The 13,921-nt window shown below is 35.4% G+C and overlaps 1 protein-coding gene across 15 annotated transcripts in view; it reads left to right on the top strand.

Annotated features, from left to right (window-relative positions):
* RYR2 (ryanodine receptor 2) overlaps positions 1 to 13,921 on the top strand; it is a 383,167-nt gene that overhangs the window by 149,843 nt on the left and 219,403 nt on the right. For all 15 annotated transcript variants that reach the window (XR_010439574.1, XR_010439573.1, XM_064708448.1 and 12 more), the window contains 3 exons: positions 6,697 to 6,771; positions 7,517 to 7,595; positions 8,366 to 8,478. Coding sequence is in view for 13 of the 15 variants with exons in the window: in XM_064708448.1 (XP_064564518.1) it covers positions 6,697 to 6,771; positions 7,517 to 7,595; positions 8,366 to 8,478 (267 nt within the window). In the remaining 2 variants the exon portion in view is untranslated. The remainder of the gene's footprint in view (positions 1 to 6,696; positions 6,772 to 7,516; positions 7,596 to 8,365; positions 8,479 to 13,921) is intronic.

Here is a 13,921-nt window from a genome sequence, read left to right as displayed (position 1 = left end):
CTGATGTCAGAAAGATCTTGGGATAGGACATACCTAGGACACTAGACCTAAATTTACCAATGGAATATTCCATACCGTACAATGCCAGCTCATTTATAAAAGCTATGAAAATGAGAAAGTGTAGGCATTTGTTGTTTCCAGCATTTGGCTTCTGGAGCAACCATGAAGCATGCTGAAGCCCTGCTTCTGGGGAAGTGACCAGACATTTCCTGATGATGTGGAGTAGCAAATAAAATCTTTTTGTTTTTTTCCTTTACTTGTATGCATGCATGACCTCTCACTTCTGCTTTAGTAAACTGCTTTATCTCTCCTGTTTGCCATCTTACTTTTTCTCCCCTATCCAGCTGAGATGAGGAAGTGATAAAGCAGCTTAGGGGGCACCTGGCATCTAGCCAAAGTCAACCGACCATGTAAAAAATTTTTTTTAGCTTTTCATTTCCAGTTTTCCATGTAATTGATCATAGTGGTATTAAGAGTCTTCCTGTGTTTTCCAGCTGGCTGTTGCTTGGTATCAGAAAGAAGCTCTCATTAGTCATCTGAAGCTGTGTTCAGAGTGAAAGAGTATGTACAAGTACATTTAGACAGTATGTACTTGTGGGGAGCAAGAGGTCTTGTTGAACACTTACTGTTGTGGCCTCCTATTCTAGGCAGCTTGCAGCACTGCATCATTGCTGATTTTAGATAAATACTGGCCTCCATCAACATTGGTCTAAAACAGATTGAGAAATTGCACATTAATAATGAAATCAACAGGTGAATAGATATTACATTGCTATGGAAATATTTTGAGAATCATCTCCTCAACAGAAATTATTGTAGTGTCATATTTTGTAATATTTATGTATAGAATCACGGTGAGATAGTTTTAAACTGTGGGACATTGTTCTGTCCTATTCCTCCCAGGTCCCTTCATTAATTTCCTGATTCCTTTCACTTCATGGCTAATTCTGCCATCTGGGGTTTTCCTTCTTCTAAGTAAGGATTCAAAATTTTCAAGATTTACGTGTATTCCACATCCTTTCAATAATTTTTGTTTTGTCTTGCAGTTTGCTTAAATAGAAAGCTTTAATTTGCTTAAATGAAGGAAGTTGCAAAGAATTTTATATAAACAAAACACATGTTTCTTGTGCAGTCACTGGTTTTTTTGGTTTGTGGTTTTTTTTTCCTCCAGCAACTAGCTCACAATAAATACTTATATTATCATGCTGGTTTTAAAAGCTTTCTTCAGCATCTTGATAAAGGCATTGATGTCAACAGCCTTACATCTCTGATCTTGACACAGGTTGTTTAAGGCTGGGAGCACCAGAGCCTAAATACAGTTTTGCTCAGAATGCATGGTAGTTGCTTTTTTTCATGCCAGTAAATGTGGTCAGACCCAGGTTTCCTATTTGATTTCTTTCTAATTGATCAAACCCAGAATTTCAGAATGTAATAAATTCTCTTGAATGAAAAACATTCGCAACTGCAATGTGGGTCCTGGGGAAGGGACTTGGAAAAGATTTTGTCACTTGGAAGAACATGTCCTTGTTTAGGTAAATATAATTTTTTAGCATTTCCATCAGCAGTGGGTACAATATCCTGCTGGGTTTATTTCTGTACTTGTGGTAGGTTTACATTTAAAAGGATTCAAAAGAGGTAACTATAGGTTATTCTGTATTTAATTCTATACTTCTGTTTATGCATTTAGTCTTAAGTTTCTAGATTTAGAAAGAGAAATATTTTTATAATAGCTTTGTAGTTTTCTAACAGTATAAGCTCCTGAACTTCATGACACTTGGAACACCCTTGTGACGGAGAGCATGATGCCTTTTGTATTCATAAGTGCAAGTGCTTTTATAAAAGTATTGGTGTCACATGTTTAACATGCTGTTGTCTCCAGCATCTAACTTCAAGATGGCCAATGCCAATGTGTTCCATTTTAATGAAGTATGAGTAGTCAGACCTTTAAAGGACATTGTTTTATTCAAATGTACATATGAAACAACTGCTAATAGTCATATTTGAAACTTCTAATGGTGTCTTACAGTAGTTGCCTTGAAAAACACTTGCGAAGAAAAATGGGGCACATCTTGCTTTTTAGTATACCACCACTTTTAGTATACCACCATATTCAGTGCCATGAAAGCAGTTGTGTAGTATTTTTTTAGAAACCCATTAAAAGCAATATTGATTGGTCATAAGTTCCATCTAGACTGTTAGGGCTGGATCTGGGGCACAGAGGAAATAGAAGGCTGTATAGCTGATTTTAATTAAGTCATACTATACCACAACTATAAGTTGCATGGACTGCAGTTTTGAAGGATTTACTGATGTAGTTCATTGTTTCATTTGATTTTTAAAAAATTATTTTTGAAGTCTATCAAAGCTATTTTTCCTTACACTTTCGTCTTTGTACTGTCATTTTCCATATAGCACATGAGTAACTCCATTCTAGTAATATGGACTTCTCATGGAATGAGACAGGAAAAGCCTTTACATTCTTCTTAAAAAACTTGCTATGTTATTTTGTATGAATGTTTCTAGAGTGTGAATCAGTTCCTGTGTGACACATTCAGTATTTTTAAATTGCTTTTGTGGGTGACTAGACTTGTTTGAATAGTCATGTGTTAAATGCAACTGCTGTCAGGCTTTCTTAAACATTTTATTTCTGAATAATAACATTTTTAGAACCTTTTTCTTCACATATACAAAACATTGAAATAACTTTCTTATTTAAATACTTCTAGATGCTTTCACATGGTTCTCTCTCTGGTACCTCCCTGAAGATCAGAGCTTTTTCCTCTATTCTCACACATTTGAAGATTGTGCAGACCTGTGAAGAAAATTCAGCTAAAAAAATCAGCATTTGCTTGCAGTAGAGTTATCACTGGTCTAAGGGATGTTTTTGTCTAGTAGAAATAAGGCTGTTAGTATAAAAAGAATGGAAGGGCAGTGGGTGACTCAGAATCATAGATTCCACAAGATTGTTCACCATCCTATAAAAAGTCTCATAGTGAGGTTCCCAAAAGCACAAATGGTTTTAAAACATGTATTCGTGTGACCATGATTAATTTCCTGCAGCTTCTCACGTATGTCCAGGAGTGCAGCAGTGCAGGTGCTGTTGTGTGAGTCTTTTGGTCTGTGAGGTGATTGATTACATGTCTGTGCCTGTGGCAGTCATGTATATGCAAAGTTGTACTGCTACAAAGGGGTGGTTGAATCAGGTATAACATATCTTATTCCATATTGGGTTGGTATTTGTGGTGAAATTGATTTATTTTTTGTTCTATATTTCCACATTTTACTACATAGCTTTTAGGTTGTAGGTTTTGAGGGCTTTTGGCATTTAAATCATCTTTCTATTAAGAAAACATGGAAAATATATTTCCAAATTTTAGCTTATTATTTTTGATTTTGGTTTACGATAACTCTTTTCATCAAATTAAACAGCTCAGATCTTAATAATCTGTCATTGCCTGGTCTTCCAATGTATTGAATTTGAAAGCTGTTTATGTTTTTTTGAATGCTAATTTATTCAGCTCTAATTCTTGTTGTTCCGTTCTAAATTGCCTTTTCTTTAGAAATGACTTTTGGTTAATGAGATGACTCCAAATTAATCTTGTATTCCAGCTGCAGAAATATTGCATTAGAGATGGGCAGTTTACATGAAGTTTTCACAAGCAGTGTGAATTTGTCAGTCCCCTATACCTTCAATCTGAAATTATCTTTAGTGTTTGCCAGTTCTGAAAACTTTTAAGTATTTTTGTATACCCCTTATTCTTGGGGAATAAAATGTGAAGAGTTTTGTGTTAGTATAATTGACGCTCCTGAATGGCACAGCTTGTAGTAATTCAGTGGATAAGTTATTCTTTGAAAACAAATGTATTTTTGTTCAGCTTGGTTTTATTCAAGGAATAACTATGAATGTATTGTTGAACTTGGAAATTACTCTGAAAATTGGAAATTTTGGACATAAAGAAAATAAGACTCATGATAAATAATGTGGTTGTTAGCAACTGCCTTGCATTATAATGCCATTCATACATCTGCGCAAAAATCTGTGGCCATTATGGATTGAATTAGTGGCTTCCAAGTATTCTTACTTGCAGAGTCTTCTGAAATGGTATTATTGCAATATTACAATAAATTTGATAAAACTTTAGTGTCAGATATCATCTTGAATGTTGCATCTTTGCCAGAGAAGTCCAGTTGTTAATTTTATTTTTTTTTAATGTGGAAAATCTAAAAGTTTTCTGCTGGAAATGAAATGGATCATTTTAAAAATCAAAGAGTATTTCAGTAGGCAATCATGGTCCAACAGCTACTTGCTGTGCAGTTTCTGGCATGAAGATAAATGCTGAGTATGTAGTTATGAAATGAGCTGTTAAAATAGGAAATGAACTTACAGGTATGTACATGTCCTGGAAGACAAGCTCCAAAATGGAAGGCAGTTCAATAGAGCCACCCTTGCTTTCTATCCTTTTCTGTATTTTTCTGTTTCATCTTTTCCCTTTGTCTCCAAAAGAATGGTTTGATTATGATTGCGTCTCAGAAACCCTTAAGTGGAAAATGCTGTAAATGTTTTTTACATTTAAGAAACAAACTGCAGACTTGGTTACATTCTTCTAATGGACAAAGTAACACTAATTCAAAAGAATTGTTTAATCCTCTTGGAAAAAAGAGGATTGGAAAATCCTCCATATTTCACAATAGTGATTGTATTTTTTAGAACCTACCTTTCTTCTGTTCAGCTACAAGTGAGAATTTAACAAAGTAGGTGCTAGACAGACAAATCAATATAGCCAAAGTAAGGGCAAGCTAATATTGCTGTGATTTTGTGGGTTATGCTGTTCTCAGCTTTTGTGCAACAGGCAATCAAATCTTTATGTTAGATATCTAGTTTTTGGGATAATAAAATAGAATACTTTTGATAAAAATACTGGTGAAATTTTGACATTTTGTTAGTATTACTGACTTTGTTAGTTGGGTACCTATGTGTGCTGTTGATAAAGTTTGCAGGTAAATCTGAAATGCTGGTAGGGCAGTGTGTTCACAGCAGTTTTTTCTCTCTTCCATAGTGGGATGAGTAGCAGACATTCAGTGCTCATCTTTGGCACAGTGGGCCTGACGTTATCAAACGCCTTGTTCTTTCCTTGTGCCTTTGGAAAAAGTGGTGGTGCTAATGGTAGTTCAGAGCTAAGTTTTCATATCTTATTGTCATGACTGTGCCTGTGACAAGCTCCATGACTTTGACTATTTCTTAGTAAAAATTCATGTCATTCAGCCTTCCAAAGAGATTTTTCAATGTGCCTCCCTGCATTTTGGCTGCTATGCAGTTTGTTGACAGTCAAAATATACCTTGTGTCCATCAAGCTGTTCTTTTCTCAATAAACATAAAAGCCAGAAACTCTTGGCAGTTTCTTAAAAATGCTAAAATTATTACCTTTGAAGTGCTTGGTGCTTCACCACCTACCCCTCTTGTTTTTTTTCCTTGACCAAGTAGTTCAAAGTTCAATAAATGCTAACTCATAAAAGATAAAGAAGGACAACAAATAAACATGGAAAGGAAATAATTGTGTGTCGCTATCATAGCCATTCAGTTAAATTGATCTTCAGCACTGAAATGTAGCTGCCAGAGATGTCAGACAGTATGATTCTTTTTAGATATATTTTATAATGAATCTGATGTTCCAGTCAAACAGAAGATCAGTATTCTATGGTAAAAGAAAGAGTATAAATGCCATAAGAAATTAAACTCCTTAAAATTAAATATAGGATTCCTGTATGAAAGAGTAATGCTGCTTATGGAGTTGTCACATCTATAGACTCATAAAATATTTACTTATCACTGCTTCTCGGAGAGTGTGCTGTGCATAATGTTATGTGAGTTGTTCTGTCAGAGAAGTATGGACTTATGCTCTTGACAGTGTCCTCTCAGACAGTCTCTGCTGCTGTCCAGTGCTAGTCATCTGCATTTCAACATAAGGAATACATAAATCTTCAGGAGAAATTGAGGCTTACTCATGCCTTAACAAGATTTATTTATTCTTTCATGAGTGATTAAACTGATTATTGATTAATAGAAACTATAGTAAAAATACTGGGGGGAAATGGTTGTAGTTTCTTGGAAAAAAGTGAATTTTATCACTTTAATTTTCTTTTACTCAAGATTTATGCTGTTTCTCAAGAGGAAGAATTACTTGGATGTGATTTCTGATTTTTCAGAACCTCCAAGTACTGTTGAGTTAGCTTGGATGTCTTTGAACAATTACCTATCCTAGCAGATAAAGAATTCTCTCTGATAGTATTAAAGCAGTGTAGGACAAAGCAATTTGCAGGTTGATGATCTTCACTGTGGCTGAGGACCACATTACTCTCTGGTAAAATAAGGAGAATATTAAAAAATCTCCCTCTGCATACCATCTGTCTTGGAAGGATAGAATTTGTAGGAAAAATGAGTGAATGTGAAGACATTTAACAATAGATGAGTTTGTAGAGGGTAGCATGACACACGTCAAAGCTGCTTAGGGGCAGTTCAGCCTCTAAGCTGAACTCCTTTCAGCACAAGGAAAAAGGATTTGAGATTCTAGAACATATTTTTTACCAAACAAGTGATGGCTTAAAGTACACAGTGTTCTCTCATCTTTCTTTCTTTCTCAAAAGGCTCCATTTTATTGAAACATACCAATGTATATATAATTTCTCTTTGCCTTTCAGTCTGCACAAGGTGGTGGACATCGAACACTGCTCTACGGGCATGCAATCTTGCTGCGCCATTCCTACAGCGGCATGGTATGTAACTGTGTTACATCAGCTGGGAGCAGCTGTGATTTCTTTTTTGTATGAAAGTTTTGTTTGAAAGTGCCCAGAATATCACCATTTACTGGTATCTGGAGAATCACTTACATCAGAGGCATTTTACTGTGGTTCCTAGAAACCTTTGTGAAGGATAGATTCTTAAAAATACAAACCTGAGCTGGTTGTATCTGGCTAAGTGCCAAAACCAAGTCTGGCTCCCCTAGTGCTGAATCCCCCATTTGTCAGTCTGAGTTGGTTACTTTTCATTTCTTTCCTCTTGGATTTTCCATATTGCATAAGCTGTGACTGAATCTACAGCTGGCACCTTGCTGTCAATCTGAGCATGTTAAAGACTGAGTGGAAAAGGAGATTTCTTCTTACATGTATTTTGGACTGAAGTCTTAGTTGGAAATTCCCTGATGAATTATACAGGTTCCAAACTCCTATCCTAAAAGTGAGGCTTCATGGAACTGAAATCTGATGTAACTAACTACATTTTTTCCACTCTTAGTATTCCATCTCAGTGAAAAGATAACTTGGGTAGACCGAGAGGTTATTTTAGAACACATATTTTTGTCAAGACTCCTTGAGTGCACTTCAGTTTATCAGGCATACATGTTCTTGGTAATAACTAATGGGGATAATCTAAGAATATTTAATCATGTGTTAGTTGTTGATGGCTTTTTATATTATTAGAAGTGAGTAGAGCAAGTGATGTATGCTTTTTTCTTTTTGGTAGTACCTATGCTGTCTCTCTACATCTCGATCATCAATGGATAAGCTGGCATTTGATGTAGGATTGCAAGAGGACACAACAGGTAACCACTAGTTTAAAAGACTATATAATGAAGAATGCGGTCAGTCTAAAAATAGAAGTCTAAGAATTGCTTAGTTAGATTGTTTCCTTGATTTTTAAAGCTTTGCTTTAGATAGGAGCAGTAAAAATAACAGCTGCAACAATTTAACAGTTCACAGGTCTGAGTTCTTTTCTGAATAGCATGGTTTTAGTTAAAGAAGCCCATCTGAAAATAAGATTTATCATGGGAACAGAATTTGTGATTTCAGTATTTGCACATGTTCTGGGGGGTTAGAGGCACTAACAGTCAGTAAAAGTTGAAGAACATATTTGAATTTGGATTAATGTGATCTTCCAAATATTATTTTAAGTGGTATGTAAGTGCTTATTTTCATTGCCCTTAGTTATGGGTTGCTCTATTTCTTTGTCCAGATTCTCATTAAAATATTCTTCAATGTCTTTTCCAGACTCTGTAATGAAGGTGACAGGGAATTGTTTAGCAAAAGCGGCCCAGACCAGGTTGCCTAGAGAGCACAGAGAGCCATCACCTTATTCAACTCTGGAGTCACTGTTCCAGTTACTCTGTTGCTTATGTGTATTATTTAGAGCTGAGTTTCCAACAAGGTGATGCAGGAATGATACTAGTTATGGAAAACACGTGGACACTTGGTTTAGCCCAGTGAAAACTGGATCGGAACTTTTAAGACTGAAACAAGTGTGACAGTAGCATCAGTAACATTGGGCTCTTTCTTTCTTGTTTCTTTCTTTGCTGGTACTCAATGCTGACATTAGGTGAGGCTTGCTGGTGGACCATACATCCTGCTTCCAAGCAACGATCAGAAGGAGAAAAAGTGCGAGTTGGAGATGATCTGATTTTAGTCAGTGTCTCTTCAGAAAGATATTTGGTAAGTTGTATAAAATTATCTGTACAGTGGTTCTTCTACAGGAAAAAAAAAAACAGTTAATGAAAGTTTTACAGTAAAATCTGGCATACATTTCCACCTCCTAAATGTAAAACTTTCGGTTCTTAAACTGTTTTCTTAAATAATATTTTGCAAAACAACATACTGAAGGTCTGGAAAGTGTGATATATGGCTAATCTAATTTTTGTTCATTTCAGTGGTGGAATAGGAGTTAAAAAATTTGCTTAGATGAAAATAAGTGACTACAGAAAAAAGAAATAATTTCCAAATTTCATGATTGAGATGTGTAGAATCCGTGTGAGTGTTCATAGGTTAACAACACTATCATATATTCTAAAACTTTGTTCAAAATTTTGGAATACCTAATGTAGGTACATTGGATTTGTGGGCTTAGAAGGTTCATGAAATAATGTACACTGTAATATATAGAGCTGACATGTCAAATGAAATATAATTGAAATACTCAATAATTAAATATAATTGAAATATTTTACAAGTTATTGTGCTAGCTGCTATCACTGGTTTACACAGCTTTCCTCTTCACAAAAGGATCTCCCATTTGTTCTGTAACGAAGCAGGGCAACACTTTAAGATATATTTCCTTTTTATTCTTGGTGTTGCAAACACCTGAACTCCTCTGTATGGCAAAAAGGAGGTGAAAATAAGAAGAAAATAATTTTGCTAAAAGCTTCTGAAAAATCAGCCCCAGTGATTTGGCCCAACAACTTAAAAAAGATTCTTTATTGAAGATGTGTTTTGAGTTTGTCAAAAATCTGTCTCACATCTAGGAGGGCAATGAAGATGTTGAAGGGCCTTGAGGGAAGGCATTTGAGGAGCAGCTGAAGTCACTTGGTCTGTTCAGCCTGGGGTAGTCTGAGGGGAAACCTCATTGTAATTACAGCTTCATCAGGAGGGGAAGAGGAGGGGCAGGCACTGATCTCTTCTCTCTGGTGACAGGACCCATGGGAATGGCCTGAAGTTGAGTCAGGGGAGGTTGAGGTGGGGTATTAGAAAAGGGTTCTTTATCAGAGAGTGGTTGGGCACTGGGACAGGCTCCTCAGGGAAGTGGTCACAGCACTAAGCCTGACAGAGTTTGGACATCACTTTTGGGTGCAGATGTGATTCTTGGGGATGGTGCTGTGCAGGGCAGGAAGTTGGACTTGATGATCCTTGAGGTTCCCTTCCAGCTCTGGGTATTCTATGATTCTATGAGATGTGCATATAACATTAAAGTCTATTCTCTATTATTCGCTTTTTTAAAAATGAGTTTTAATTTTTTTAGAAATATTTAAGAAGAAAGTGAATAGTTTAATAAGATGTCAAGATAAAATTGAAAATATTCTCCCTTCTATTGGAAACACATAGGAAAATAAGAATACAATTGTTAGAACATAATTGTAACTTCTAATTAGAAGCTCAATAGCTCATTTAATTAGTTTTTTTTTTTGTAATTAGATATTCTGAAAACTTTCTGGTCATCTTTGCATTTAAAATTATTTTAAATAATTACTTTTATGATAATTGTAACTACACATAGTGAAAAACAACTTCTTATGGACTGAATTTTTGAGAAATCCAATTAATGGAAAGGTTTTATTCAAAGACATTGGATTTCTTTGAATTGCTGAATTGAGTTGCTGAAGTTGAATTTTGGTACAGATTGTGTCTCTGTGTAGGCACGTCCTGGCCTCTAATTAGTAATATTCAGCTCAGCCTATTATTTTGGATTTGTGCCTCAGCTGTTGATTCTCAAGGCTGTCACATGTACTTTTATACATCAAGAAGCACAATTCTGTCTGCAGAGACTGATTTTCCTTAATATGTGGAGTTAATGCATTTACTGTGTGTTCCATGCAAAATATCAATATACTAAAAATAAATAATATTTTCAGTGCAGAGAGAAATAACACTGTATTACATTCTTAGAGTGTTTTAGAGCTAGATTTTAATGAATAGTTATTAAGCCTATTTCAGTTATATAGCTCTGGTTTGACACTAAGATGAAGCAAGGATTCAGCAAATTAATTTTGCTCTAACATGCACTCACACATTTTTATGATCAGATTTTTTCAAGACTAGATTAAGAGCTGGAAAACTATTTAGCTCCACAATCAAAAAATATTTGTGGCTTTGCTACCTATTGAGTACTTATATTTGCACTGGCAATAAAGCAGTGAAGTTTTTATGAAAATTGAAATAGTCGATAAGGAATAATCAGTGAGTTACCAATATTTTTCATGAAAGCTCTCTCTCTGTCTTAAACTGTTTGTCTTAATCCATTTGGCTGTTTCCAAAATAACTTCAAAGAATATAAGTTTGAAAATATTTGCAATTCATTGTTTACATGTTGAGTGCAGTGCTATGTTGTAGCTGCTATTTTGTACAATTCTTAGAAGAATGTAGCAACTGATATCTTTTACAAAAGTTAGGACTGTAGAGAGATGAAGTTATTTTTGTGGATGTGCTCCAATAGTGAAACCAAATAAGCTCTGTTGAATCCAGTTGAGGAGTGCCTTTTCTAAGGGAGTAGAACTTCTCATATGGATTCCTTGACAGAAAATTATGTCCATCAGGATGCTGAGGGTTGGGTTTATGTATGTTGCATACTCTACAATTAACATCTTAGGAAAATTTAAGTTCTCCATCAAATGTTTTATGTAAATATTTTGTTAGGAATAGGACTGGGATGTCACCTTTGTATATTGCAGTGTTCCTCTATGTTTGAAGTAATTTGCTGATTCTTTCTGAATGAATTCAAATAGGTTAACCATCCTGGGGCAAAGATGTGCATGTAAAAATAACAGATGAAAAGAGTTCATTCACAGGGCATGGCTTTTTCAAAATGTAGTCAGCTCTTAGCTGAATTTGTATAATGCAAGAGGAGAGAAGAACTGTGTCAGCTTCCAAAGTTCATCTTCCAGTTGTCTGGCTTTAGCTTAATTAATTTAACATTGACACTTTATGATCTCAGTGTAATCAGTAGATTTTTGTTTAGACTTCATTTGGTTGGCAACACTCTTAAGTATTAGGAAAATATCAGGACTTTGTTGGAGTACCCCTTCTCCTCTTTCCACAAAATAAAATATTTTGAGACAATTGACTCTATTTTTTCCCCGAAGAGTTTTCTTTCTATTTACACCAACCAAGTACTAAACTGATAGGAAGATCAGTGTTAAAATTATAAGCTAAAGGTTTGGAGAGGTGGATTTTGTCTCACAGCAATGTCCCAGGGCAAGTCATTCACTTTCTCTGACTCTCATTATCTACCTAGACAATGGGATTTTGGATCCTTATTATGCTGTGTAGCATTTCTGAGGAGAAGCGCTTACGTAAGTGCTTGTGGCATTATATAATGTCTGAGCTGTGCTATTGCCAAATACTTCAGAGGGAGAACTTGGCTCTGCTGAACTCTGTTAGCATAGAGCAAAAAGATGTTCTGCTATAAATATTGCCACCATTTAAGCTCAAGCCAGAGTTGCTGTTTCCTTTCTTGAGGCAGTACAGCCTGACAAAGAACAGATGTGATATTTCCAGCATGTTTCCCCAAGTTGTACATATTAGTATCTATTTCAGCACTGAGCTTTGCCTGTGCCTCTTGTTAACTCATATCCTGATTGCTTTCAATATTGCTAATTTTCAATAACTTAGAAGTTCAATTAGTTGCAATTTCTTTCAAATTCATGAAGTCTCTAAATAGCTTTTAAGCATAATTCAAGAAAAAGTCCTTAGACATGAACCTGAAATACAAAATGCATAAATGAAGAAAAAGCTGAAAATTATTATCCATCAGTTTGATGTTATTCTGGCTGAGAAATCAGAAAAGAGGGAAACCCCCCAGCTTTGAATCTATAGTGCACAGATTTCAGTAAAATATAACAATTGTATATGCCCTGTGGTTTATATATAGTTACTGAGTTACTGTCTCAGTGACTGCAATGCTGACCTGCAACTGCATTATGCAGATCTGTGAACAAGCTTTGACATATATTTGATTGATATAATTTTTTTTGGCTACTGAAAACCAACAAGAAACTAATTGGGAACTGATAGCAGAGCTCCCTTTTAAAAATAATAGCATCCAAATTAGATTGAATTATTTTAAAAGTGGAGTTGATATATGCCATTACTCCTGGAAAGGAGGACAGGCTCCTAAATATTGCAAAGACACTAATTCTGTATCCTTTTGCATCAAATAAATTGTTTATTTTCAGCTCCTAGTTTTATTTCTCTTGTCATCATATGCTTGGAACAGCTTCCAAGTATATGTATTGCTTCTTGATGCAGTAGTATCAGGAATCAGCAGTGTGTGAGGGTTTGTTTTTTGAAACATAAAAATTATTCTTCCCTTTCACATTTTCTCTGAAAGTATGAAGCTCAGTATTGGACTTTACTCTTTTCTGTGTAAATTCACAATTCCATCATTTCTCTTTGTGGAAAAAATATAGAAGAGGGTTTTGTGAAGAATAATTTTAATCTGCATAAGCAAACCTGAAATTAGTGGAACCAAGGTAGTGTTGAGCTGCTCTGTTACACTGATCATAATGCAGTTCCCATGGAGTTTTTATACAATGATTTGAAATGTTATTGTGGAGGCTGGTAGGACTTTGCAATAATTAAGGTTGTCAAGCTGCTCTGCCTTATGGAGTCCTGCTTCCAAGTGCTTATAATCAAGTACATGTGATGTAAAAAGTCACTTACTACAATTAGTAGCATCTATTACTGGTTTTTTTTTTTCCTTTTTTTCAATAATCAGTTTGAGATAATTTTTTTATTTCATCAAGAAGAGATGAGATGTTATTGAGCTCAAAGAGAGGAAAGAAAACAAAGCCATATGATTAAGAAAGTTGATGTAATTTTCTTGTGTATTACTTGGTAACTTATACGAAAAACCCAAAAAGCCAAAACGAACAAACAAACTAACCCCCCCCACCCAAAACCAAAAAACCCAAGAAAATGAATAAAAAGGCAACACAACAAGTACTCTCCCTGGTTCAACTTAGTAAAGACATGTTCTCCTGAAACACTGGAGCTTGATCATGACCAGGGAAGAATGTTTAAATTTTCTTTGAGTAGGTAGAAGTCTGATGACTTTGTCTATTTTACATAAGCTAGCACCTCCTGTGTGTTAATGAACTGTTTAAACTCCCTCTACAGTGAATAATTACATACATGCCAATCCTGGTGGGAGCAGATATTCCCTGAAATGGATTGCTCAAGGCAGGAATGAAGCCAGGCACTGTATTGACAGCTGAGAACTCAGTGTTGTGTGTGCTGCTGGTGATCTCCTGTCATTTAAGATATGTGGAGGAAGAAGCTGTGACAAAGTAGAAGGAACAAAAGGCAGGTGATGTATCAGTGACAGGAGTGAGACTGCATTGGGAAGGAGGGAAACTGAGTGGGACTTGATGAGTGGCTGAAAAGACTG

This window comes from Zonotrichia leucophrys, chromosome 3, assembly GCF_028769735.1.
Source record: "Zonotrichia leucophrys gambelii isolate GWCS_2022_RI chromosome 3, RI_Zleu_2.0, whole genome shotgun sequence".
Classification (NCBI taxonomy): domain Eukaryota; kingdom Metazoa; phylum Chordata; class Aves; order Passeriformes; family Passerellidae; genus Zonotrichia; species Zonotrichia leucophrys.
Note: the sequence above shows the minus strand (reverse complement) of the source record. Positions and strands in the feature narration are given on the sequence as shown.